This window comes from Lycium ferocissimum, chromosome 8 (assembly GCF_029784015.1).
Source record: "Lycium ferocissimum isolate CSIRO_LF1 chromosome 8, AGI_CSIRO_Lferr_CH_V1, whole genome shotgun sequence".
Taxonomy (NCBI): Eukaryota; Viridiplantae; Streptophyta; class Magnoliopsida; order Solanales; family Solanaceae; genus Lycium; species Lycium ferocissimum.
Window position 1 is genome coordinate 21,890,480 of NC_081349.1, and position 13,374 is coordinate 21,903,853.

At 35.0% G+C, this 13,374-nt stretch overlaps 1 protein-coding gene and 1 long non-coding RNA gene across 3 annotated transcripts; one reads left to right on the forward strand and one right to left on the reverse strand.

Annotated features, from left to right (window-relative positions):
* The first annotated feature begins 4,455 nt into the window (after positions 1-4,455).
* On the forward strand, positions 4,456-9,523 carry LOC132067539 (quinolinate phosphoribosyltransferase [decarboxylating] 1a). 2 transcript variants are annotated; one of them, XM_059460806.1, is made up of 9 exons: positions 4,456-4,598; positions 5,049-5,182; positions 5,282-5,345; positions 5,420-5,502; positions 6,733-6,816; positions 6,912-7,064; positions 8,178-8,354; positions 8,839-8,906; positions 9,290-9,523. In XM_059460806.1, the coding sequence occupies exons 1-9, from the start codon at positions 4,469-4,471 to the stop codon at positions 9,384-9,386; spliced, it is 990 nt and encodes a 329-aa protein (XP_059316789.1). In that variant the 5' UTR covers positions 4,456-4,468; the 3' UTR covers positions 9,387-9,523. The 2 variants fall into 2 exon arrangements, with proteins under 2 accessions (XP_059316789.1, XP_059316790.1); XM_059460807.1 differs by having other exon boundaries at positions 8,178-8,341.
* LOC132067540 (uncharacterized) lies at positions 9,289-12,697 on the reverse strand. The gene is made up of 2 exons (XR_009417168.1): positions 12,293-12,697; positions 9,289-10,046 (listed from the first exon to the last, which is right to left on the reverse strand). It is a non-coding gene; the product is annotated as an uncharacterized LOC132067540 (long non-coding RNA).
* Between the last annotated feature and the right edge of the window lie 677 nt (positions 12,698-13,374).

Below are 13,374 nucleotides of genomic sequence, written 5' to 3' on the forward strand. Positions count from 1 at the left end.
GTGTGCAATAGATGAAATATGAAAACGTAGAGCAAACAAAATAGTAAAATCAATTGAAAGAAGAATTTGTGAGGTTGTCTGTGTTTGTGTCCCTCTCCCATTTACTTATAATATAAAATGACCCCATTTATTATCCTAAAAAATAAAAGAACGCCATTGTCACGACCCAACCGTAGGGCCGCGACGGACACCCGGTGCTAACCCATCCGGGCACCTCTTAACATACTTTTACATTACATCTAGGTGAGCCACATAGCTAAATCATACTTTTCATTCATCAATCATAATAAATCCCATTGGAACAACAATACATTTATATCATCATTAGCAACTATGCCCATATCTATTGTACATAAGCCGACGAGGCTAACAAAATAATATCCAAAATATGAAAATACAAGGCCAAACACATCTAACCATATACACGTATCACGAGCCTCTAAGAAGAATATGTCATATCATATAGGTGGGACAGGACCCCGCCGTGCCCATAAATATGTACACAAAATAATCTATACCAAAAGCTGTAGCTCCGAATGAAATGGAGCTCCGCTATGTAGTCCCTGAGTAATAAGGCTATGGATCGGGCCTGTCTCCCTGGCCACCTGCGGGCATGACGCAGCGTTCACAAACAAAAGGACGTCAGTACAAAAAATATACTGAGTATGTAAAGCATGATCAATATCATTATAGAAGCATAATAAGCAACATAAGAAATAGCATAGGGTGGGAGATAATAGTATCATCGTCATAACACTTACTTGCTTTTCATAGGGACATTCCATTTCTATTGCGTATCCGTGTACATACATCCATATCCGTATCCGTATACGTATCCGTCGTACTCGTTACATTTCGTATCCATTTCGTATTCGAAGTCATATTTCCCGTTGATTCATGCTCGCGTTCATTTACATATTCATTTTCATAGCATTTCCATATTCGTTACGTATTGGTATTCATGCTCATATCATATACATAGCATTTACATAACATACCCAACCATGAAGGTTTGGTATTTCACATACCTGGCCCTACCAAGGCTCGGTTTATATACATACACAGCCTACACGAGGCTCGAGGTTATTCGTACCAATGCGGTGGTGCGCGTGCATTATATCTATACATATTTACTATATTCTACCCGGCCATATAAGCTCGGGGTTTCATAATAGCCATACATAGGCACATATACATATAAGCTCATAAGCATCTTTAGCATCATTACCATCGTCGTTCATTACATCTATCCTTAGCGGATTACTCGTCATATAAGGAATTTAGTACAATCGTAACATATCGAGGATCATGAGCTTAGTAGCTTTTTAGAGATAGAATCATTGGAGGATATCATAGGCTCATGAAAGAATAGATATTTGGCCAAAGAACCATGCCTTATGAAAGAAAGGTTAGCCTTACATACCTCTTCGTTCAACTATTTTATCACTTGCACGTTCTCCTTCAATGCTCACGTTTCTACCTTCAATAGAGTTATACTATCATTAGAAAATCGACAGCTTAGCATACATGACTAAAGCTAGAGAAAAATTGGATAGCATCTCCTTTATCTATACGAATTCCTCCATATCATATATCAAACTCCCAAACATCAATAGTAACATTCACAACGTCATAACAATAGCCTTTATCCACCTACATTGTCCTAACTTCTCAATTCACTTCCAATCATCCATATTCATGGTCATAACACACGATTACATTCATTCATATACAACGTCTATCCCATGTTCTCATCATCATTTATAACATGATTATAATCACAATACATCAAGAATCATGACTCAATCCAACTATTACTCAAAAGTGACAGTATTCCCACATACATGACCCATTTTCTATTTCCTTCTACAATCCAAGTGTTTCAACTTTCAAATACCTTAAACAACAAGGAAATACCATAAAACTTACCTTAGATGGTATAGGAATGAACCTTGGGTGCAAACACTTCACTTGAGCAAAACCCTAGTTTCTCCTTCACTTGGATTCTTGTCTTGGATGAACTTTAATGGGTTTCTTACACTTGATTCACTTGGTTTGATGAAGTTGAACACTAATATCTCTTGAATTCTTATGGGAGAAATGTAGAGAGATGTTCTAAAGAGAAGTGGAGTGAAAGGAAAATGAAATAAAATGAAACTTGGATCCTTATTAAATAACTCAAATCTGTCCCGACTAGTTTCTACGGACCAACATACGGTCCGTATAAATTATACTGACCGTATGTATGGCCGTAGATTTGGTCCATAGAAGAGTGTCATTTTGGGCTGATTATACGGCTGAACATACGGTCCGTATGTTTTATACGGCCAGTATGTTTGGTCGTACAATGCCCAGTCATTCCGAACTTGTTCTCGTCGACTCGCTTGGTCTCCAATCCTTATGGAACCTTCTTGACACTTGTTTATCACCTCATTAACAATCTAAGGGACATTATAACTCTTCTCTAAAGCATCATTAAGTCATCATTAACTTGTTACTAGCAAATCTCTTCCGATACTTATCGTATGCCTAGCCTTCTCTTGGCAAACTTTCTCGTCTAACATCGAATGTCTTTGAGATCTTACTTAGGGTTATCAAATGTCATTCCTTACTTATTGCAACACTGTGTACTTCGTGCTTTTCGTTAGTCTATTCGATCATGTGCATCAACGGAAAATTTTCCGAGGTGTAACAACCATCCCTTGTCCCCTTTACGCCTTTTAACCCATGTGTAAAAATGTACTAATCAATGGATGAAGAATCCAACCCATCACTTCAGATGTCAACTTTTTAAAATGTGATGAGACTTTGACTTGATCGAATTCTTTCTCGGCATTTAAGATTAATTGCTCACTTTTACATAATGCCTTGACCAATTTGTAAAATATAGTTAATTAATACATGTATAAATAATAATGTAAGTATAAAATATAAATATTAATGTATAAGATATAAAAATGTATTGCTATAAAATAAAGAAACAATTATTAATTGCACAAAATGTGGTAGTATTCGTTGTACATGTGCAAAAATAATGATTCTTGAAAAATGACAATAAGGGGTCGTTTGGTAGGAGGGATAAGTTATCCCATATGGATGGGATTGGGTGGGATTAGATGGGATAACTAATCACCTTACGGGATGCCCAATCCCTTTTATCCCGTATAGATGGGATTGGGTGGGCTAACAAAGGAGTTATCCCACCAACCAAACATGGGATTATTTCAATCCCATGGGACTAATAATCCAATCCCATCCTATCCCTCCTATCAAACGACCCCTAAATTGATAAAACTCCTAAAATGAGGACAATTATCAATAAATCGTCAAAAATGTAAAAAATGTGTAAAAAGTGTACTTCGTGCTCTTTTAACAATCAGGGCTCCCCGAAACGTTAATTTTAAGCACGGCGAGCCAAAATTAGGTGTCAACAACTTGAACTTCCAATCTTCGTGGTTGACGATGAAGATCTATCACTAGAGTAACTCTCACTCGTCAAATGTACAACTTACGTTATAATAGAAGTGATAATTTTAAGAAGCAAAAAGTTATCTACCTGAATATCTCGAAAAAAAGATTTTTAATTTTATGTTATACTCCTTCCGTCACAATTTATATGATACATTTCGCTTTTTGAGAGTCAATATGACTAAATTTTGAAGCTAAATTGGATTGGATTAACTCAATATTTGGAAACTACATGAAAAGTACTATAAATTGTAACTTTTCTCATATCAATATAGTAAAAAGTTTGAATCTCAAGAAATAAAAAGTATAACATAAATTGGGACAGAAAAAATAGATTTATGTCCTCATTTTCCTACTTGACAAGTTGTTAAAGTGAACAACAAAAATAAAAGCTGCTTTCAGAATCCTTTCTTTTTTATCCTAAAATCAGGAAAAGGAAAGTGCAAAATGACCTTTTGTGGTCACCTGTTAAACTTATGGATCAAAAACAATAAATTGACATAGTTGGAGGACCATTTTGTTCAAATAAAAAATAGGAAACAATTTATTTGCCAAAAAAAATTCCCCCACACCCAAAATTGCCAATGTTTAGAGTTCTTGCCTTCACTGCAACTGTGCACCCTTATGCAATTACAGCCCCAAGGTAGAATTCAAACCACCCAAAATAAGAAGAAAAAAAATCTTGAAAATCATGTTTTTTTTTTTGTTTTTGTTATATACTGATAAAGATTGTTTTTTTTTTTATGAGTTTTGATCAAATTTTGTGTGAAAAAACCACTCTAAAATAACAAAAAGATTCTTGAAAATCATTTTTCATGGATAATTACTGATAAAGATAGCTTTTTTATGAATCTTGATCAAATTTTGTGTGAAAAAACCACTCCAAAAGAGGAAAAAGATTCTTGAAAATCATTTTTTATGGTTAAATACTGATAAAGATTGTTTTTTATATGAGTTTTGATTGGATTTTTTGTTGTAAAATTGCAGGTTGGTTGTGAAAATGAGTGCAATAGCCACTAAGAATGCAGGTAGAATAGTGGAGTCATTAGTAGTGAAGCCTCCAGCACACCCAACTTATGATTTAAAGGGTGTTATTCAACTTGCCCTTTCTGAAGATGCTGGGGATTTAGGTTTGGTTTAAAGCCCATATATATTTTTTAATCTTATGTTGTCAATTGGATTGTCTAAGGAAATGTTAAGCTAATTGTGAAGTTTTTATTAAATTGAGAGTTGCTCTATGAAGTTTAGTTAGAATCTTTTTTGTGTTGCCTCAATTAATTTACAGGTTATGTGTTCTTTGTGAGCATTATCTTCAGTTTGGGGGTGTGGGGAGGAAATAGTTTGTGTGTGTGTGTGTGGGGGTGGGGGGGTGGGGTGGGGGGGGGGGGGGGTGGGTGTTGTTGTCACTAATCATCATTTATTCTAATTCCTATTCAATCTGTGTGATGGGAAAGTTGTGTTTTATTAAGTTTCTTGGAAATATAGCTTTTTTTCAGCACCTAGCTACCTTTGTGAATTTGAGTACTCAATTTTAAAAACTCAATTCCTGCTCAATGTATTCATTCTTGTGTGAAATGCAGGAGATGTGTCTTGTAAGGCGACGATTCCTGTTGACTTGGAATCCGAAGCTCATTTTCTAGCAAAGGAAGACGGGATTGTAGCAGGAATTGCACTTGCGGAGATGATATTCGCGGAAGTTGATCCTTCACTAAAGGTATTGATTTTCCAATTAGATATTTCTGGTAACCGGTATTTCTACTTTGAAGAAAATTTTGATAAAGAGTAATTTTTAATTTTTTGTTCTCGTTATCAGGTGGAGTGGTTTGTAAAGGATGGTGGTAAAGTTCATAAAGGCTTGAAATTTGGAAAAGTACAAGGTAACCTAAATGTGAGAAATGATTAATTGCTAATGAGTTTTTGACTAGTTAATAAATTCGCTTGACTTTTGTAGGAAAGGCTCACAGCATTGTTATAGCTGAGAGGGTTGTTCTCAATTTTATGCAAAGAATGAGTGGAATAGCTACACTGACTAAGGTGTGTTTTTCCTCGTGTAAGTAGCTCATCATTAATAACGATCTGCAAATACATTGCCATGAATGGAAATGGTTATTATCATTGATGAGTTGGTATTCATGTTCCAAGTGTATATCTGAGACTGATAAATTGTTCTATGTCCGAAATTACTGAGTTTCGTTGCAGAAACATATGTGTTGATCCATATTTAGACATTCCTCTATGATATATAAAATCAATGAAATATGTTGTTTAGTTAATGTTTGAGTTAAAATCTTTAGATGTTACTTCTACTTTAACTGGCCAATATCCAAGCTTCATTCAGAAACCTATCTTTGTTCGTGAGTTGGCGCAGTTGGCTTGTTAGGTCATTTATCAAGCTCGCAAGCTGTTGAAGTAGGAGACTTTGTCCCGAATTTGCAATCAATGTTTTATGGTAAAAGAACTAAAGTCTCCATTCATCAAAGTTTCCAGTGTAGTAGCTTTTCTGAGATGATTATAGGAGAAGCCACTAGCGTTACTTGCTTGGGCCGCGAGTCTATTAATATAACCTTATTTAGATTTCCTTTTTACCTATTTTTAATAATAAGGGTGCCCAACCAATTTGCGCACACCTTGTCTATTCCATTGGGATACTTGCTACCTCCTAACAACACAAGTATGGAATAACTCTCTCCATGAAGGTTAAGCGATAAGAAGAAATCACCAAATATTTATTGTCTCTGTAAGGATTTGAATCCTGGTCTCCCATGGTTTTCACCCACTTCGCTGACCGTTAGGGTGTGCCCTTGGGTACCAACCTTTCTTAGATTTCTAGGCTTCTATCTACTTATCCAAAAAAAAAAAAAAAAAAAAAAAAAAAAAAAAAAAAAGAAGAAGATTTCTTGGCTTCTCTTTTGTCTTTGTGCTGAAGAATGTCCCAAATAGGTTACCATCATAAGCTATGTTGCGCGGACTCTCCAAATTGTTGCCGCACCCGTGTTGGATCCTCCAAAAATGCACTACTTTTAGAGGATCCGACATGCACCTAGCGGCATTTTTGAAGAGTTTGAGCAACATAAATCATAAAGACCCAGCTTGCTAAAGTCATTGTTCTCATGTTTCAATGCTAGTCAGAACTAGATGCTTTGTACTTGATAATATGAGGTTCAACTAAAGCATGCTATTCAACATGTAATGGAGTCTAATTTCTTGCCTCTATGGTCGTGATGGTCACTGATGAGAAGAGACTTGACCTTTTTATGTTCACAGGCAATGGCAGTTGCTGCACACCCTGCCTGCATCTTGGAGACTAGGAAAACTGCTCCAGGATTACGTTTGGTGGATAAATGGGCGGTAAAGATCTACTCACCAAATATCATCCACTTGTCAGAGGCTATATCACATGTATAGTTTATTCTGGCTGACTTTCTACCTGGTTTTAACTGAAGGTATTGATCGGTGGGGGGAAGAATCACAGAATGGGCTTGTTTGACATGGTGATGATAAAAGACAATCACATATCTGCTGCTGGAGGTGTCAACAAAGCTCTAAAATCTGTCGATCAGTATTTGGAGCAAAATAATCTTCAAATGGGGGTTGAGGTTGGCCTCATATACCTTTGCATTAGATTCTTTGATATGTTTATAGTTCTGAGTTCTTACCTTATAAATTTTTTGTTCGAACTTTTGATATGTTTATTTTTGGAATATATTATTCTTAGCTTCTGCTATCAGTTTTTCTAATGGTTTTGTACATTTTGGTCAAATAAACATTTTTCTAGAGCCATTCAATAATAAACTATTTATATCTCTGAAGACATAAACTTTATGCTACTTTCGATGCCCTTTCACTGCAGAGCTGAATTCTCATCTGTTGAAAACAAATGTTAGTCCAATAAAGAGATGTTTGACCTAAAACTCGAGAATTTTATTTTGCGTAATTATATCTAGATAGTGGATACTCTTGGTAGGAGAGTAGTATTCCCAGAATACATCGTGACATCGAATGACCGAAACAGGAGAACAAAATGAGGTCATTTTGTCCAAGTATAATCAGTTAGGAAACAAAATAGTTTGCGGGGTTTCTTGATAATGATTTCTTTTGTTACTAAAAAGGAAAAACCGAAAAAGTAAAAAAGATAAAATTAATAATGCTGAAACAGCTGTGCAATTTTCCCTTTTTTCAGAAAATTTTCAGTGTTATCATCCACCCTCATATAACCTAGGAAGTTTAAGAGGCACTGTATTTTAAATCTGCCTTTGGCTGTTTGCATAATAGATATCTGCATTGTCTTTCATTAAGTTGGTTCTTGCACCTTCTTTGGATAGTTAAAAACACTAATTATGTAGATAATTTGAGGAGAGCATCCAATCTTAATAACTTATCCAGTCATAAATAAGTTATTAAAATGAAATAAGCTTGCTTGGGATGGTTTATGAGGAATCCTTTTAGTTGGTTAGGGACTTGTATGTCAGTACAGGGATAAGTGAGATTAGAGAATCTCCAGTTCTAGAGAATGCGCAAATAGCGCAATCTGTTAAAAGACAAGTATTTAGTACTATTAGAATAAATTGGCCCGAATCAGTAGGGAATTTCTTGTAAATTGTTTGATTTATGATACCGTTATTTTATTTGGCAATAGAGCTATGGTCCTTCCAGTGTGTACACAATATGTGGTAATTTTTAGCAGCATTTCAAACCTTTCTTCCTAACAGGTTGAGACCCGGACTCTTGCAGAAGTACGTGAGGTTCTAGAATATGCATCTCAAACAAAGACTTCATTGACTAGGATAATGCTGGATAATATGGTTACTCCATTATCTAATGGGGATGTAGAGGTATCCATGCTTAAGGAGGCCGTAGATTTGATCAATGGGAGGTTTGAGACAGAGGTAACTCCTGATTTCATTTTCATGTTTGACTGCTTCACACAATTGTCAGCATATAGAAGATTAATGTGATTCAATGCCTTGACTTTTCTCATTTGTAAGATTACTCATTATTAGTCACTAGACTCGCAACACATATAACGGTTTCCTCTTTACGATTATTGAAATTGTCAAATGTAATGACATACATATGAATTTGCTAAAGACAAGATACGAGTTACTTTTTCTGTTTTTCATCACTATCATCAAACATGTATACTCCCCTCTGTCCCAATTTATGTGAAGGGTTCAGAGTACGAAGATTAAAACATTTAATTTGATTATGAATTCGGGTATAGATTCTTCAAATTTTCTAAAATAAAATTTACATATTTGATAACTACACGAAAAATACTACAAAGTCAACATAGCTAATGATTTAAAATACTTAAAAAATGTTGGAGAAAATATATCTTCTGATGACATGTTTTTGCTGTAATGATGGCAGGCTTCAGGAAATGTTACCCTTGAAACAGTCAATGCGATTGGACAAACTGGTGTTACCTACATTTCTAGGTATGCATTTCACTCATGCTATTCCAGAAGATACTTAATAAAGAAAGTGGGAGATAATAAAAATAGACGAGACTTCTCGGTGTATGTTATTTGTATAGCCGGGAGTTCTCCTTTCTTTTTAATATAATATAATAAGAAGATGGTCAGTTTTCTTGCTCAGATCAGACAAAAATATCTCAGTAGATAATCTATGTTATGTATAATAAGGCAAAATTGAGGATTCATATAGCCGACCTCAACTTGTTCAGGACTGAGACGTCGTTTCGTTTTTGGGTTTCATACTGGAGAAAGTTTAATACTTGTTTCATCCAGCAATGATACTTTGATAGAAGTATCTTTCTTTTGTTATGGTAGTTATAGAATACGTTTTTGAATGTTTACAGCGGTGCCCTAACACATTCTGTGAAAGCACTTGACATTTCCCTGAAAATCGACACAGACCTCGCCCTTGAAGTTGGACGACGTACAAAACGAGCATGACCACCTTTATTTATACTTTATTCTAATTTGTAAACTCAAGAGAGTAGAAGCAGCATAATAGCACAAAGTGCAAATAAGAATAATCAGACAAAAAGATGAAAATTTCTCGAATATTTGATGGCTTTCTTCCAATGTAACTGCTTGAGTTGGTATCTCACTATAGCTTGCTTTCATATTTCCCGACTTTGATACAATGAAGACACTTGATTTAAAAGCTTGGTGTATGTAAAGTTGTGTTGTTCTTTGTTGGCTCTTTTCTAGCCTCTGTTTTTTTTTTTTTTTTTGCACTATATGTTTGTAACGAAGCTTGGGATGATAACACTCTTGGTCTCTCGGTTATTTGTAAATTCTTATTTTGGTTATTATGATATCTGATTAAGCACACTTAACCTTCAATTAACATGTCTCTTTTGGTTCCTTTATGTAGAAATTTGTTATATTTAAACTAGTTTTGAAACTATACTACCTATAAATATTGAGCAATATTACATGTTTAACAATTGATCGGTAAATTTGAAGAAATAGCAAGCATTCTTCTCTCCACACTAGCCGTTTGCCATTAAGATGGAATACAAAGCAGTGATTCTCACACCAGCACCTGTAGGCTTATATTCCATTGCATTACAAGTATATTCTGCTACACTTCCAGTTCAAATTTATCTGTTACAATCACATTATGAGTATAGCATACACACAAAATAAAAACGGTTCTTAAAACTCATGATAGAAGGTAACATAGAGCGAAAGTGTGCGAAATGGAAACAATTAAATTCTACTACTATTTTAATCAATTAGAATACAATTACTCTTCTTATATAATCATTTCTTTTCATAACCCAAAATATTAAATTAAAACCCTTTTAATAATGTTATGTTGTCTTGCTCATTATCACTTAATATATTCTTTACAATTATAACCCACTTTTTTAGCAACACTGTTCTTTTGAGATTTACTATAGGTCCAAGTTTACAAGCCTTTTTAACAGGTGAAAACAAGAAATGAAAGAAAACAGACATGGACAAGAAATTTTAGTTTGTGAGTTACATAACCAACATTACTTATGTGAGTCTAATTTATTATTTGACAAGTGGACTCATGGGTCCCACAAGCTTGTTTTTAAGCATAAAATTAAAATAAGACTATATTAAAGTCTACATTTTTCCTTATAGGATGCTTAGTTAAAACGAAATTTTAAAAAAAAAGAAAAAAAAAAAAGGAGAAATTAAAAAAAAAAAAAATCTCCTAATCGGCTTTGATGACAAAATCGTTGGTCTGGGAATATTTAGTTGCTGCAAGGTCTTTGCTTTTAATATAATTCTCAACTGAAGTTTTTACATTTTAGGATCCGATCTAATTTAAAAGCATGAGCAATTTCTACATTTGTAAAAAAATTAACTTCTTTCCTGCAATCAATTAAAACAAGAAGAGAAACTTTGAGCTAGTGCTGATTCATGATTATGAAAATATCCTATAAATTTCCTCAATTAAGATCATATTTATTTTAACATTCATGAAAAATAATATCTAAAGTAATTGATAATCCAATTTACTTCCGTCAAGACCAAACGACCATATATGTATGTATTTGGGAATTGAGAATTTGAGATTGATGATCTTTTAGAAAAGTCTAGGATGTCGTCAAAGCCGTTCGAAGATCTTTACTTTTTAATTCCTTTTAGCTAAGCATCCCCCCCCCCCCCCCTTTTTTTTTAATTTTTTTTATAACTAAGCATCCTAATAAGGAAAAATGTAGATTTATTATTGTCTTTTTCATTTTATGCTTAGAAACAAATTTGTGAGACCCATGAGTCCGCATGTCAAATAATAAAGGCCAAAGTTATAGATGGACGCAAGCTTGCCGATTTTAAATATCTGCATCACTCCAATCGAAACGTTGACCGTACGAACCCGAACGTAAGATAAGCGTGCCATTTGAACCCTGCATGCCGTACCCATGTGCATCGCGTGAAGCTCGTTTAAACGAGAGCGTGAGAGACCAATTTTTTTCTTTTTTGAATTTTTAATCATTAAAAATTAATTTTAACAAAAATTCTATTTTAAAATCTATTTAAATAATTAAAAAAAATTGAAAAACCCAACCCGTCCTCTCCAGATAGCCCACTTCACCGCCGCCCCCCGCTACCCTCCTCGCATGCCGCCTCCTCCGCCGTCGCCACTTTCTTTTTTTAAATTTTTAATCATTAAAAATTAATTTTAACAAAAACGCTATTTAAATAGATTTTGAAGCGGCGGCGACGGGGGCAGTGGTGGCGGCGGTGAAATGGGCTATCAGAGAGGATGGGTTGGGTTTTTCAAAATTTTTAATTATTTAAATAGATTTTAAAATAGAGTTTTTGTTAAAATTAATTTTTAATGATTAAAAATTTAAAAAAACGGCGCGGAGGAGACGGCGGCGCGGTGGCGGCGGAGGAGAGCGAGCCGATGGCGGTGGTGGCGGCGAGGTGGGCTATCGGAGAGGATGGGTTGGGTTTTTCAATTTTTTTTAATTATTTAAATAGATTTTAAAATAGAGTTTTTGTTAAAATTAATTGTTTTTGTTGACATGGCTTATTTTTTTTTTTAAAAAAAAATAGGTAATATGACATGGCTCCATGTCACTGGTCTATTTTTCCATGTCACAGCAAGTGAGCTTCACGCGTGTGCCCAGCTGGCACGAGGGGTTCAAATAGCACATTTTATCTTATGCTCGGGGGTTTAGATGGTCAACATTTCAGTTGGGGGGTCTAGATGAAAAATCAGGACAAGTTCAGGGGTCCATCTATGACTTTGGCCACTAGACTCACATAAGTAATATTGGTCTATGTGACCCATAAAATAAAATTTCTCCGACATGGACATATTAATTAAGATATGGCTAATAACTAAAGATGGAATGTTAACATACCTATAATTCGAACTTGAAGCTCACCATTTCCATAGCTTTCTTGCTCTTGTTGAATTTTCTTTGCACTAGTCTCAATTGCAAAGCTGCAAAATCTATTTGGATTAATTTTAGTGTCATTATGTCTCCAATACTTTGGGGAATCTCCTCTAGCTTTTGAGCCACCTCAGGACTAGTTGCTCAAGCTTCGAAAAATTATAACTAGTTGCTTCCCACCTTTCCGGACATTCCCACTCAAGTCATAGATATTTTAATCTTTGAAACACAACATCTTCATTTAGTCTCCAATCTGTTCCATGGAATGCATAATCTGCTTTGAGCACCTCAAGATTGGGTAAATTAGCGAGCACAACCATATCTTTCCATGCCAAAATTAGTAGCACGTAATGTCAACTGCTTGAGATTAGGCAGGAAAAACTCTCTGGAGAGAATTGGGTCTATGGGATGCGTTGCTTCTATAGTTAGTGTCTCCAGCTCCTGTAATTGAATGATAGAATCAAGAACAGCAGGCCAGTCAACATGCTTAATATCTACAATATTCAGCTTAATTAGATTGTGAGTTCTTCTTAGGATTTTCTCCAAAAACGGAGAGGAATTGACAACAAGTATTTGCAAATTATTGAGAAACAAAGGTTTTTCTCCATAACTTTCTACCTCAAGAGGATCTGGAAAATGTATATTGCATCCAATATCCAAATGTCTTATCTCTGTCTTTGTCCAGATCTCTGGTAGGAGCTCCAAGTTTGTCATACCTGGTAGTTTACGAAGAATTATGGTCTGTAGATTCCACAATTTGGCTAGTGAAGGAGCTTCGTCAATGTTTGCAGTAACATATCTCAAATGTACAAGTTGAGGTATTATATCAGAGAAATCGTAATCAATTTGAGATACGTCCAACACCTTAAGCAGCTCAAAATGTGAGATAATGGAACAGGGACGCTTATAAATAACAAAAGGATTAATGCTCGTGAAAACCAAGCTGCAGATTGTACTGATAATACCACTCCTATTCCTTCCACAATAAACAGGTTTGCGATGAGAAGCAGAAGCATCACTCGCCGTTCATAATTTATGGCTTGTGAGAA